This window comes from Peromyscus californicus, unplaced genomic scaffold (genome assembly GCF_007827085.1).
Source record: "Peromyscus californicus insignis strain IS unplaced genomic scaffold, ASM782708v3 Scaffold_14__1_contigs__length_90479793_seg_2, whole genome shotgun sequence".
In the NCBI taxonomy this organism is placed as follows: Eukaryota; Metazoa; Chordata; class Mammalia; order Rodentia; family Cricetidae; genus Peromyscus; species Peromyscus californicus.
Window position 1 is genome coordinate 36,018,589 of NW_026294436.1, and position 13,883 is coordinate 36,032,471.

Below are 13,883 nucleotides of genomic sequence, written 5' to 3' on the forward strand. Positions count from 1 at the left end.
GGCTAGTTGTAACAGTTACAATAAAAATTTGCACCTCTGTCCACCAATTATTTATGTTACATATTATTTTATTTATCTCTTGTATCATATGGATAGAATATTTTCCTAAGCTATTTCAGTAAGTTGGAGGCCTGATAACTTCTTGAAACTATATACTCACAGATCTCAATTTCATAGAGATAATTATAATTCTTCATGAAATTATAAAACAACAACCCAAGCCAGGAAATTTAGAGTTTTGAAACATTACTTGTACTAAATCTATAGCCTCTTTTAGGTATTGTCACAATATTCAATTTATTCATTTTTACTAGACATTATATTCATTTATACTAGACCTAGACCCAATTAAGGTCATGTATTCCATAGAGCTACCATGTCTATTTCTTCCCTTTTCATTTGTTTTAATTTTAAAAAGATACTCTTTCAGTTAATATGGGTTCGCTTTGCATATATTATGCACTACATTGACCCTAATTGACCCTAAAGGTACAATTTGTGAGTTTTAACAAATCCTGGTATTTGTATATTGAAACCTCAAAAATATTACTCCCCAAAAGTTAAGCATCTCTTCTGTCAGCAAATCATGTAATAATTAAAGTATTTGAAACTAAAAATCTTTACTATTGCTCATGAAAAATATAATCAATATAAACTATTTGCAAACATACATTAGAATTTATATTAATGTTGCATTGAAACCAAACTGACTAAAGGCATCAATAGAGAAAAAAGAGGAGTGAGGAAGTTCAAAGCTTTGTATAAACTGATAACAACTGTGGAACAGATCTGGAAAGTGAGTTAAAGTGTTCTATTTTCAAATTCTCCAGTAGGCTCTCCTATATAGGAATGACACATCATTCAGCAACCCAAACATTAGTTAAATTATAGTGAACTGGCCCGATAAATGAGAAGAGACACACTTGGCCGAGATTCTTGCTTTTACGTAGCAGTGTTTACCTGGCAAAATCAGTACTCTGTCACTGGACGTCAGCGGGCGGCCATCTTTGTACCATGTCAGAGTTGGGGGAGGAGCAGCGTTTGTCTCGCAGTGCAGAGAAATGGGATTGTTGATGATTACATCTTTGGCTTCACCACTCCTGCCGGTGTCTAGCATGTTTCCTATTTCCCAGAGTTTCTGAAAACTTGGAGGCACTGTGGAGGGAAAGCATGACATCTGTTCACAGTGGGATCGTCACTATCAATACATCAGACAAAGATTTTTGACGGCATCTTGACAAATGATATGTGGATTTTATAAATTAGACAATGCCAAAAATATTTTTTTAAGTATTTATATGTTTTTCCAACAGCAGCCAGACAGAGAGTAGCCATGGGTGGAAGAATAAAATCTATGGTACTCAGAGTCAGCACTTGTTTCAGTAGTTCCTCTAGGAAGGCCCTGTCACTTGAGTGACATTGGGACCCAAGAGGAAGGTGGTAAGAAATGTGACAGCTGCAGGAAAAGCCAATTTTGAGGCACACACAAAAGAAAATATGGACTCATTTGATGCCAGTATCAATGATCTGTCTTACCAAGGAAGTTAAATAAGATCAACAATCAGGACTAAACTATTAAAAATAGGGCATTCTCACTCTTTTCTGATAGCAGGTGTGAGCTTTACCAGAAACAAATTGTCTGTACATTAAAGGCATTTCAAGAGTGTGTGAGTTTGGCCTGAATTTTCAAGTTTTAGACACATATGAAAAATTAAAGTGTGAAAATTTTGTGTATCCAGGTGTTAAGTATAGTGCTATTAATAAATAATGAAAACCTGGAGACATTTAACTGTAGGAGGCTGGTTATATTAATATTTGAGTATATTACTGATGAAATAGGCAAAGTTCTTAAAAGTTATGTTGAGGGCTGGGGTATAGCTCAGAGAGAATTTCCTTAGTATGAGTAAGGTCCTAGATTTAGTCTCAGCACTGGCAAAAATAATTCTGCTGGATAGCGGTATCAACAATAACAGATATTATTTTTAATCACTTTGGGTGCCTTACCTCATGCATGATTCTCAGCATTCCATCAGACATTAATTTTTAAGGCAAATGATTATAGACTTAAAATAGTTTGGTAACTTGTCCAAGACACAAAGATTATAGGTGTACTCATCCAACTCAAAATGCGTCTACTCTGACTTCCATTATTACTGCTTTTATTGTATTTCATGCAGTAATGTTATATAATACATAACCTTCATGATATAATGTTAGGGCAATGCTAATGTAAGAGAAGGCTATTGTCTGTCATTGAATTTTGGAAATGAAACAGTTCCTTAAAATACCAGAAGGAAATACATAAACTAAGAATGATAGGGGTTGGAGAGATGGCTCAGTGGTTAAGAGTACTTGTTGCCCTTGTAGAGGACCAAGGCTCAGTTCCTAGAACCTATATGATGGCTCACAATCATCTGTGATTCCAGTTCTATGAGATCCAACACCCTCTTCCACGGACACAAGGAATACATGTGGTGTGCATACATACCATGCAGGCAAACACTCATATACATAAAATAAAAATAAAATCTAAAACAGGATTATGGAATTGTTCTCTTCTATAATTTCTTGCTTAAAATTTCATGATAAAGCCATATTATTATGAGAAGAAAAGACTTCAAAGTAAACCAAGTCAAATCTCATTTCCATCACATTAATAGAACATGAAAATCATTCTACAATAAGCATAGTAGTATTACCTTGGATATTCACATCAAAATCCAACTCATCTTCGCCTGCAAGGTTAGATGCAACACAAGTGTATCGTCCAGTGTCTGATATTTGAGCTTCCTTGATTTGGAGAGTGTGTCCATTTGCAGCGATGGTGACATGATCATCAGACTTAAGGGGCTGTGATTCAATTATAATAATGTCAGCATGGAGTATGCTAATAAAGCTAAGATACCCTGCAAACGATGGGCATTATTGTTCTTTAATAAATGGAAATATGTAAAATAGCCAAGATAGCAGTAATTAATTTAATTTGATCAAACTGTTTTCTAAGTAATACAAATTTTATCTCTTTCGAATGATAGCTGATAAGGTTCACATTTTCCAGGCAATTGCAGGAGACACATTCATATGTTCTTTATGACAGGAACATGGTCTTAGTACAATGTCCATCTATCTGTGGAAGCAAAAGGGCCTCCAGCTAATATTAAGCATTTAAAAAGTGTGTCTTGTTGATAGTTTCATAGAAAACTGTAATAAAGAAAACTTTAAAAGTTGAGGACATTATTACAATCTGATTTGATCCAAAATTATTGTTATTCATTCAGAAACATCCTTAATTTCATACACAATCTAGGGCTTGTTATGTTATGATACTTTGTTAAAATGGGCATTACAGGTCTCCATTATTTGAAGATTTTATTCCTGACTCACTGGCATTCCTTCTAATGATATGTCCTTCATTATTCTTAGTGATTTTGGTGCCTACTGTCAAGCAAAGCCATGTTCTCTCAGCTTCTTGACTTCCTCTCTTAACTACACCAGCATCTATTCATTTCTTCCCACTAGACAGCTTCAGCCTTATGAGAGTGGTTCTTGCGGCCTACCTCCACATTTTCTAAGGTGATTTACAGCCAACCATTTAAAAATGTTTTCTATGTGCATTGTGTCTAATTTTGTCCTCTTATCTTTCCTTGAATCTGATCCAATCAAACCTTTGTCTTTTCTACTTGATGAGAAAGACAGTCGAGGTCACCCATGACATCCATGTGGCTATACTTACCATTCACTACTGTCTTTGTTTTCTCTTCTTGGTGGTATTTGACATAGTGTAACTTGTCTTCATCTTGAAATAGCTTTTCCCCTTTTGTTATTTGAGACACTACAGTTCTTATTCCTCTATTCTCAAAGGCAGACAAACACATGTGTCTCTTGTCATGTAAGTGTGTGTGTGTGTGTGTGTGTGTGTGTGTGTGTGTGTATGTGTGTGTGTGTGTGTACATGAGTGCAGGTGTATGTAGAGGCTAGAAGAGACCATAAGCTGGAGCTGGAGTTATAGGCAACTGTGAGCTGAGTTGAGTGTGTGTGTGCTCTCTGACTAACTTTTCTATCCCATCTGTCACATTCTGCTTTAATGACTTAGTCCTTTTAGGATTTTTGTTTGTTTGCTTGTCTCTGAAAATTTATATGGGCAAAGATTTTGGCCTGTTTCTTTCTTGTCTATGTTTGTTGTCCATAAATAATGCCTAGCAAACAGTTGAGATTCAAATAATTTGGGATGCAACAAACCATTATTAATATTACATCACAAATAAACATACCACAGTTGAAATTTCTTATGTCAAAGTAAAAATTTCAGGGAATGGATAAATAAAATGTAAGGATTATATTCAAAATTATTATAGCTGATATTGTCAATATCTTTTGATGGTTTTTCTTAAAAAATACTACTTCGTTAAATTTTGGTTAGAGAAGAAATAACTGAAAAATGATATGGAAAAACTATTTATTGAAAATATGACTTCTTATTCATAATTTAGGAAACCAACCCAAGCCTTAAAAAGTTAGAATTGTCAGTCAATATAATTTCAGAGACTGAATTTGAAGCTGTAATTTAACAACTCTTAATGAGTTTTGAAAGCAGTCTAGTTTCTATTTAAATTCTGGTGTTTCCTTAGTTCTTACATTTGTGGCTCTCTCTATGTGTAGTAATGTAAGGGATGAAAAGGCTTTATAGAAAATTAAAAACAAATTAGTGATATAATTTCAAAGGACAGGGAACTTATTTGTTTGAAAGTAAGGCTTTACCGAATTGACAGTACATCTCACTGTGTGCTTACACTCTGAAAAGCCAACAGAGCATGGTGGGAGTTCTGTATTTTTCCATTTGCAATGGCTTCCAGATGATACATGCTTATTTTATATGAAAAGACCCCCCTGATCCCCCACAGCTGATATAGCAGAATCCATCTGGGATTGGAAGAAAAACACGAAGCCACATCTTTTTTGCCTCTTAAGTCATACTGTGACCTGAACTTCTACAACTGGAATTTAACTGACCATTTGGTTGACTATGTGTAAAACAGGATAAGGCACAGCTTAGCTGTTTCACATCTGTATTTAGTAGTGTTAACAGCAACTACATACTCTCTTTTGGCCTCCGAGCATCAGCACATGTGTCCTTACGGCATGTGAGAAAGAATAGGAAATGAGTGAGGAATAGGGGATATCTTCTGAAACTTACATCATAAACAGAAGGATCTGTTTTTTTAAAATGTAAAAGCTTGTTTTTTTAAAAAAAATGTTAATTGTGTATATTATATCACTTCTCCTTTTACCATTCCTCCCTTGAACCCCTCCCATGTCTGCCCCTTCCCTTTCAAGTTGATCTTTTATTTTGTATTTCTCTCTGCCCTAGGGTAATCATAGTGTGCCTTTCTACATTAATTTTTCTCGTATTTTAGGATATCAAAAATGTTATCTTTTGTAGAAGAGTTAAAGATGTTTAGAGAGAGTCCCGAATAAATTTAATCCTCATTTTGGAATCATACATGTGCTTCTTCTCTATAACAATTTATTTATTTGGGTAAAACACTGTTCCTCTAATTCTCCAGTGGGAGGGTAGCCAGACTTTCACAGTCAAGTGCTAATATACACAAAACCAGTCTTGCTTACCTCTAAGTAGTGGAACAATACTAAAGTTATTGAACATGGATGCTTTTCATTTTATTTATTTTCTAAGCAGTTTCAGATTCGAGGAGCATGAGATTGACTACTTTTAATACCACAGTTGGTGGGGCCAATCTCTCAACCACCCCTGCCTTGTTTCTTTTTAAATTGGTATTTTAATCTTTAAGATATAATCAACAGACAAAACAAAGTTATGACTGGCCTGTCCATCCTTGTACCAGCGGAGCGAGGCAGAAGGAATGGCGTAAGCTTCACACTCCAAAGTCAGGCTGTTGTTCACCCTGATCTTCACTTCTTTAGGGGAAAGGCCTGGCCCCAAAAGGTCCCCTTTCTTGATGATGGGTGGAACTGCACAAAACAAATATTAAAGGGTTAAACACTGGTTGTTTTAAATTCACAGTCTACCACAGAAATCACAATGAGGAACAATTAACAAGGCCCCAAGGAGATGAGGGGCATTTCTTCACAGGCCTTCTATGAAAGACCTCAGTTAGCACCCCAGGAAACAGGAGTTTTCAGATATACAATATGGAGAAAAATATCGCCATCTTTTCAACATTTTAAAACTTCTAGAGAAGTTACACATTTTCATCTGATCCAGGCTCACATAGTCCAACTCTGACCCATAAAAGATATTGTATTGGTTATTATTGCACCAAGTCAAAGTAAAAATGACAAGCAGAAAAATACACTTTGTTTATAACATAACAGCAAGAACATAGGAATAAAGACCTTACAACGTGGCCCCTATTAATGACAGTATAAGCTTTGCCTTTTACTTATAGGCTGGGGTACGTTGTGGTAACCCCCAAATACTTTTGATCTCATTTGGAGCTCTGGAGTAGGCACCTGCATGTAAACAAAATTCCATCAGGTAGGTAATGAGTGGATCCAACGGACTCTTCACAAATGTTGTCTGCATATATATGTGTAATGGAGTGGGGGGGCACATGGGCACATGTATGCTTTTGTAGCCCCAAGGTTGATGCCAGGTGTCTTCTTCAATTGTGCCCTACATTATATATTGATGCAGGGTCTCTTGTTAAACCCCGAGCTTAATGTTTTGACTAGAGTGGCTCGTCAGCTTGTTTTGGGCATTTCCTATCTGCCCCTTAAGTACTGGGCCTGCAGGCAGGCCTCCATACCCATTGGACATTTACATGGGTTTTGGGTTTCTTAACACTGGTGCTCATGCTTGGGTAACAAACATGTTAGTCACTGAACCATCTTAAGTGGTTCTTCACATCTTTAAGCAACTGAGGCCATGGACATGATGCTTAATGCAACTTCCATCCTTGATGAGGCAAGCTACATAGGTAAGAGTATCAGTATAAATAATTAGGAAAAAATAATGAAAAATGGGATTGAAGAAGCTAGAAATCACAAACTAAAAGAAAAAAACACATCATCATCTCATTAGATGCTGAAAAGCCTTTGACAAAATCCAACACCCCTTCATGATAAAGGTCTTGGAGAGATCAGGAATACAAAGAACATACCTAAACATAATAAAGGCAATTTATAGCAAGCCAACAGCCAACATTAAATTAAATGGGGGAGAAACTCAAAGTGATTCCACTAAAATAAGGAACAAACCAAGGCTGTCTGCTCTCCCCGTATCTATCCCCATAGTACTTGAGGTTCTAGCTAGAGCAATAAGACAACAAAAGGAGATCAAAGGGATACAAATTGAAAAGGAGGAAGTCAGACTTTCCCTATTTGCAGATAATATGATAGTCTACATAAGTGACTCTCAAAATTCTACCAGGGAACTCCTACAACTGATAAATATCTTCAGTAATGTTGCAGGATACAAGATTAACTAAAAAAAATCACTAGTCCTCCTATATACAAATGATAAATGGGCTGAGAAAGAAATCAGAGAAATATCACCCTTTACAATAGCCACAAACATTACAAAATACCTTGGTGTAACTTGAACCAAACAAGTGAAAGACCTGTATGATAAGAACTTTAAGTCCTTGAAGAAAGAAATTGAAGAAGATATCAGAAAATGGAAAGATCTCTGTGGTGATATTGTGTCCCCTAATATATTGTGCACCCTAATAAACTTATCTGGGGTCAGAGAACAGAACAGCCACTAGATCGACATAGAGGCCAGAAAATGGTGGCATACACATTGAATCCTAGCATTCCAGAGGCAGAGATCCATCTGGATCTCTGTGAGTTCAAAGCTACACTGGAAATGGCCAGGCATAGTGATGAACACCTTTAATGCCAGGAAGTGATGGCAGGAAGCAGAAAGGATAAAAGGTGTGAGAGCCAGGAACTAGAGTCTTGTTAAGCTTTTAGTCTTTTAGCAGCAGTTCGGCTGAGATTCATTTGGATGAAGACACAGAGGTTTCCAGTGTGAGGAAACAAAATCACCTGAGGAATTAGTGAGGTATGGTTAGCTGTGGCTTGTTCTGTTTCTCTGATCTTTCAGCGTTCACCCCAATATCTGGCTCCCAAGTTTGCTTTTATTAGTAAGACCTTCTAACAATTCATACTACAAATCTCCTATGCTCATGGATAGGTAGAACCAACACAATAAAAATGGCAATCTTACCAAAAGCAATCCACAGATTCAACACAATCCCCATCAAAATCCCAACACAATTCTTCACAGAGTTGGAAAGAACAATATTCAACTTCATATGGAAAAACAAAAAACCTAAGATATCTAAAACAATCCTTTACAATAAAGCAACTTCTGGAGGCATCTCAATCCTTGACTTCAAGGTCTATATAGAGCTATAGTATTAAAAACAGCTTGGTACTGTCATAAAAACCAACATGTGGACCAATGGAATCAAACTGAAGATCCTGACATTAATCCACACACCTATGAATGCCTAATTTTTGACAAAGAAGTCAAAACTGTGCAATGGAAAAAAGAAAGCATCTTCAACAAATAGTGCTGGCATAACTGGATGTCAACATGTAGAAGATTGCAAATAGATCCATATCTGTTGCTGTGCACAAAACTAAAATCCAAGTGGATCAAAAACCTCAACATAAATCCAGCTACAATGAACCTGATAGAGAAGAAAGTAGGAGGTAGCCTAGAAAGCATTGGCACAGGAGACCACTTCCTAAATATAACACTAGTAGCACAGACACTGAGAGCAACAATTAATAAATGGGACCTCCTGAAACTGAGAAGATTCTGTAAGGCAAAGGACATGGTAAATAAGACAAAATGACAGCCTACAGAATGGGAAAAGATCTTCACGAACCCCACATCTGGCAGAGGGCTGATCTCCAAAATATATAAAGAACTCAAGAAACTAGACATCAAAATACCAAACAACCCAATTAAAAAATGGGCTACAGATCTAAACAGAGAATTCTCAACAAAAGAATCCAAATGGCCAAAAGACATTTAAGAAATTTCTCAACATCCTTAGTCATCAGGGAAATGCAAGTCAAAATGACTCTGAGATACCATCTTACACCTGTCAGAATGGCTAAGATCAAAAACACTGATGACGGTGTGTGTTGGAGAGGATGTGAAGCAAGGGGAACACTCCTCCACTCTTGGTGTGAGTGCAAACTTGTACAGCCACTTTGGAAATCAGTATGTCGGTTTCTCTGAAAATTGGAAATCAATCTCCCTCAAGACCCAAGGATATGGCTCTTGAGCATATACCCAAGGGATGCTTAATCATACCACAAGGACACTTGCTCAACGATGTTCATAGCAGCATTATTCATAATAGCCAGAACCCGGAAACAACGTAGATGCCTGCCCCTCAACTGAAGAATGGATAAAGAAAATGTGGTACACATACACAATAGAGTATGAATCATGAAATTTACAGGAAAATGGATGGAACTAGAAAATATCATCCTGAGTGAGATAACCCAGACTCAGAAAGACAATTATGGTGTGTACTCACTCATAAGTGGATACTAGATGTAAAGTAAAGGATAACCAGACTACAACCCACAGCTCCAGAGAAGCTGGGAAACAAGGAGGACCCTAAGAGGGACACATGAATCACCTTGGGAAGAGGAAACAGAGATCTCCATGAGTAAACTGGGGATGGGGGGGACAATAGAGGGAAGGGGAGGGGGGATGAGAACATGAGGGAATGAGATGGTTGAGCTGGGGGAGGGACGGAGTGGGAGAGCAATGAAAGAGATATCTTGATAGGGGGAGACATTATGAGGTAAGGGAGAAACCTGGTGCCAGGGAAATTCCCAGGAATCTGCAAGGATGACCTCAGATTAGACTACTAGCAGTAGTGGAGAGGGTGCCTGAACTGGCCTACCCTGGTAATCAGATTGGTGAATACCCTAACTGTCATCATAGAGCCTTCATCCAGTAACTGATTGAAACAGATGCAGGGACCTACAACCAAGCACCAGGTGGAGCTCTGGGGGCCCAGTCAAAGAGAGGGAAGAAGGATTATATGAGCAAGAGAGTTTAAGATCATGATGGGGAAATCTACAGACACAACTGAACCAAGCTCATAGGAACTCATGAACTTTAGGTTGACAGCTGTGGAACCTGCATGGGACCAGACTAGACCCCTGCATACAGGAGACAGCTGTGTAGCTGGGTGTGTTTGAGTATTCCCTGGCAGTGTGATCAGGATCTATCCCTGGTGCGTGAGCTGGCCTTTTGGAGCCCATTACCTATGGTTGAACACCTTACTCACCACGGATGCAGGGGGGAGGGGCTTGGTTCTGCCTCAACTGAATGTTCCCAGCTTTGCTGTACACCCCCATGAGAACACTTACCCTTTCGGAGGTAGGGATGGGGGGGTGAGCCGGGGGGGAGGAAGGTGGCTGGTGGGGAGCAGGAGGAGGGATAAGAAGGGGATCTGTGGTTGGTATGTAAATGAATAATTTTTTTTAAATAAAAATAAAGAAAGAGCCAGAAATCTTCAGGCAGAGATGAGATAAAGTGTTCTTTTGGAACTTACTGTAGACTTTCACTTCATAGTGCTTTATCATTTCCCCAGCCTCATTAGTGGCCACACATGAGTACTTTCCAGCACTGTCTTCCTGTGCGTTCAGGATCTGCAGAGTGCGGCCTCCTAAAACGTCAAGGAACACGAAAGAAAGAAGTGGGCAAGGTACAAGCTGCTGGGACTTTGTTTTATCGAGAATATTGATTCTTTCTTTTTCTCTTTTCTCTTCTCCTTCTCTGTGTAGTTCAGGCTGTCCTGGAACTTTCTCTGTAGACCAGGCTGGCCTTGAACTCAAAGATCCACCTGCCTCTGCCTTCCGAGTGCTGGAATTAGAGATGTGTACCAACACCACCTGGCTAAACATTGCTTCTTAGGAATGTCAATTTAGTGGTAGAAATTTGATGTAAAATAAGCCACAATACACACGGGGCCTACATAAAAATATTTTATTTTCAACTCCAGTTTTGTACAATGTCTGATCATATTCAACTCCTCCACACATTCTCTGATCCACATACCTTACTTGTCCACCCAATTTTGTCTCCTTGAAAAAAAAAAGAAAATCTCAAGACAAATTTGTGCTAACTAAAATAGTTTTAGGTGTGTGGTCTTTCAACTGGACTGAGGTTGACTCACTAGGGACAGAATCTGTGCAAGCCCAAATCGGAACAAGTTTCAGCAGAGAGGGCTAGCTGGCACTCAGTCCCGCCCCCTAGCCATGGAGCAATTGGCAATTGTTAGCATGGAAAAGGAAGGTTCCACATTCTCATTCTTTCATAAGAAGGTCCCCGGCTTTGCCATTGTGTTCCTCTAATTGACCTGGCCTATCAGAGGTTCATTTTGCTAAAACACAGTTTTGATTATGGTACCTTTCTCTCTAAAAACTGTCAATAGGGGCTGGAGGGATGGCTTAGTGGTTAATAGTACTTGCTGTTATTCCAAAGTACCTGAGCTCAATTCCCAAACCCCATGTTGGATGGCTCACAACTGCCTAGAACTTTAGCTCTAGGGGATCCAATGACCTCTCGGAGATTCTTCAGGTACCCCCACACATGCACATGCATGCCCTTCAAGACACATATGCGTAAATAAATATAAAATATATCTTTAAAAAACCGTCATTAGTTCTCAACTCTTCAGTGTATGAAGTTAAACTAATCCAGTGGTTCAAATAGTGCTCAGCTTTCCGCCCTGACTGTCTTCAGGTTCCTTCACAATGCTTCCCCATAAGTGGTGACTACACCTGGCCATGCTATTCCCACTTGCTGCCTTTTGTCCACTAGTCATCTTAATGGATCTGGAGCTTCTCCCAACTTATCACCAACCATCTAAATTCTAGTACTTAAAAAAAAAAAAACAAAAAAAAAAAAAACAGGCCCATATTCTGGTAAGGCAGTGAAGATATTTCTGACCATTTAAGTCCACAATGACCACTTTGTCTTCTGAATTTTTATAAACCTTGTCACTACCCCATTTTTCATACTCCCCCCCCCCCCCCCCCCCCCCGTCCATTCATAATGCATGGTTATTTTCAACTTCATGGTGATAATAAGTTTTTGCTGTTATCTCTCTTCTACATAAGGTTAAATGTCTTAAAGACAATAATTATAGTTTTTAGTTCTTTCTCTTTCCACACATACTGGCAAGTATTAAAGAGGAATAAACCCAGTCTACATATTAACTCTTTCAAGGCTGAATTCTCTCAAAATAAATTTCCATACCAGGAAGAATTCGGATATTCCGGTTGGATTCTAAAGGTGCTCCATCCTTGAACCAGGTGATGGTAGCCGGGGGATAGGAATATGCCTCACAGACCAGAGAAGTGGGGCTGTTAAGGATGACAATGACATCTTCAGGACTGCCATCGCTGTCTACACCAGCAATTGTTGGAGATACTGAGAAGATTGAAAATTTTATTAAAGAAACATTCCTAGAAATTTCTCTAGGTATGTGCTTCTGAATTGCCACTGTGCTTATCCATGCAATCCCAGTTTTTAAGAGTTACAAAATAATTAATCATTACTATTCAATATAAACGTCAGTGAAAAATGTCACAGAGTAAGGGAGGAAGGTGAGATATACAATGCTATATATTAGAGATGCTAATATACTGTGGTAAGTGGAACACAAGTCTTCCAGGCTTGATTTTGATTCATATGTATCCTCCTGTATAAAACTATGTCAGTTCTGTCTGTAGAGATAGTCTTGTACATGACCTACTCTTTATAGATGCTACTACTTGATGCTATTTACTTGATGGCCTTCACATCAACTGGTATTCTGGTGGACCTTTTTTGCATATATGCATATATACATGTGATCCATTTAGACGGTGACCTCTCTTTGAGGCTCCTATTTTATGTGGGAGTATGAGAGTATTTGCATATGTGAGAATATTTATGCACTCTCCAAATTATGTAGGAATAACTACAAAAATAATTGAAAAAAATCTGAATATTTGTATATTCACACACAGATCAGTTGAGTTGAGTGTGAGTTATTAAGTATCAGTCATCAAATGTAATACATTTAGGTGGTGCATGTTAGATTTGAAAAATGGAGTAGAAACTTAGAATCCATTTCAATGACATGCTTGAGACATAAACTTAACTTGGATGCTGTAGGACTAATGTTGATGCATCAATACATACAGATGTTTAATCACACCCAGGGCACAACCTCCAATAGAGGCAGAAGCTCAGGGAGAAAGGTCGGGGATCTCAGGCTGAGACTCACTGTTTCTCTGCTTCTCCTTGTTCTGCTGACAACTTTCTCCTTCACCATTGAATATTTAATGTCTAACTTGATCCTTGTTCCTTGCACAAAACACTATGCCCAAACATAGTGTATTCCATAGCAATGAAAGAATGAAATAAAAACAGCCTTCAAACACGAGTGCTGGTATCCTTCACATAATGAAATCCTGTGATATCTATCTATCTATCTGTCTATCTATCTATCTATCTATCTATCTATCTATCTATCTATCTAGATAGATAGATATATCGAGAGAGAGAGAGAGAGAGAGAGAGAGAGAGAGAGAGAGAGAGAGAGAGAATGCTGATTTTTCAAGGTTTGAAATGAAGTTCACACCTACCAAACACATTGAGACTGAAACTTTTGCTTTTGTCTCCAGCTGTATTAGAGGCCAAACATGTGTACCGTCCTGTGTGTGACACTTGAGCGTTGGTGATCTGGAGAAAACGGCCATCGGACATCATGTGGTGGACTTCATCTTCTTGGAGAAGCTGTCCATCTTTGTGCCATGTGATCTGCGGCACAGGGTTCCCTGTTAAGGAAAAGCCATTTTTTTTTTTTAGG

The 13,883-nt window shown here is 38.3% G+C and overlaps 1 protein-coding gene across 3 annotated transcripts in view; it reads right to left on the minus strand.

The window, feature by feature from the left end:
• The window catches only part of Hmcn1 (hemicentin 1), a 442,580-nt gene that overhangs the window by 109,496 nt on the left and 319,201 nt on the right, over positions 1–13,883 (minus strand). For all 3 annotated transcript variants that reach the window (XM_052737150.1, XM_052737149.1, XM_052737151.1), the window contains 6 exons: positions 13,660–13,851; positions 12,284–12,457; positions 10,575–10,688; positions 5,843–5,988; positions 2,700–2,850; positions 961–1,155 (listed from right to left, as the gene is read on the minus strand). In XM_052737150.1, the coding sequence (XP_052593110.1) occupies positions 961–1,155; positions 2,700–2,850; positions 5,843–5,988; positions 10,575–10,688; positions 12,284–12,457; positions 13,660–13,851 (972 nt within the window). The remainder of the gene's footprint in view (positions 1–960; positions 1,156–2,699; positions 2,851–5,842; positions 5,989–10,574; positions 10,689–12,283; positions 12,458–13,659; positions 13,852–13,883) is intronic.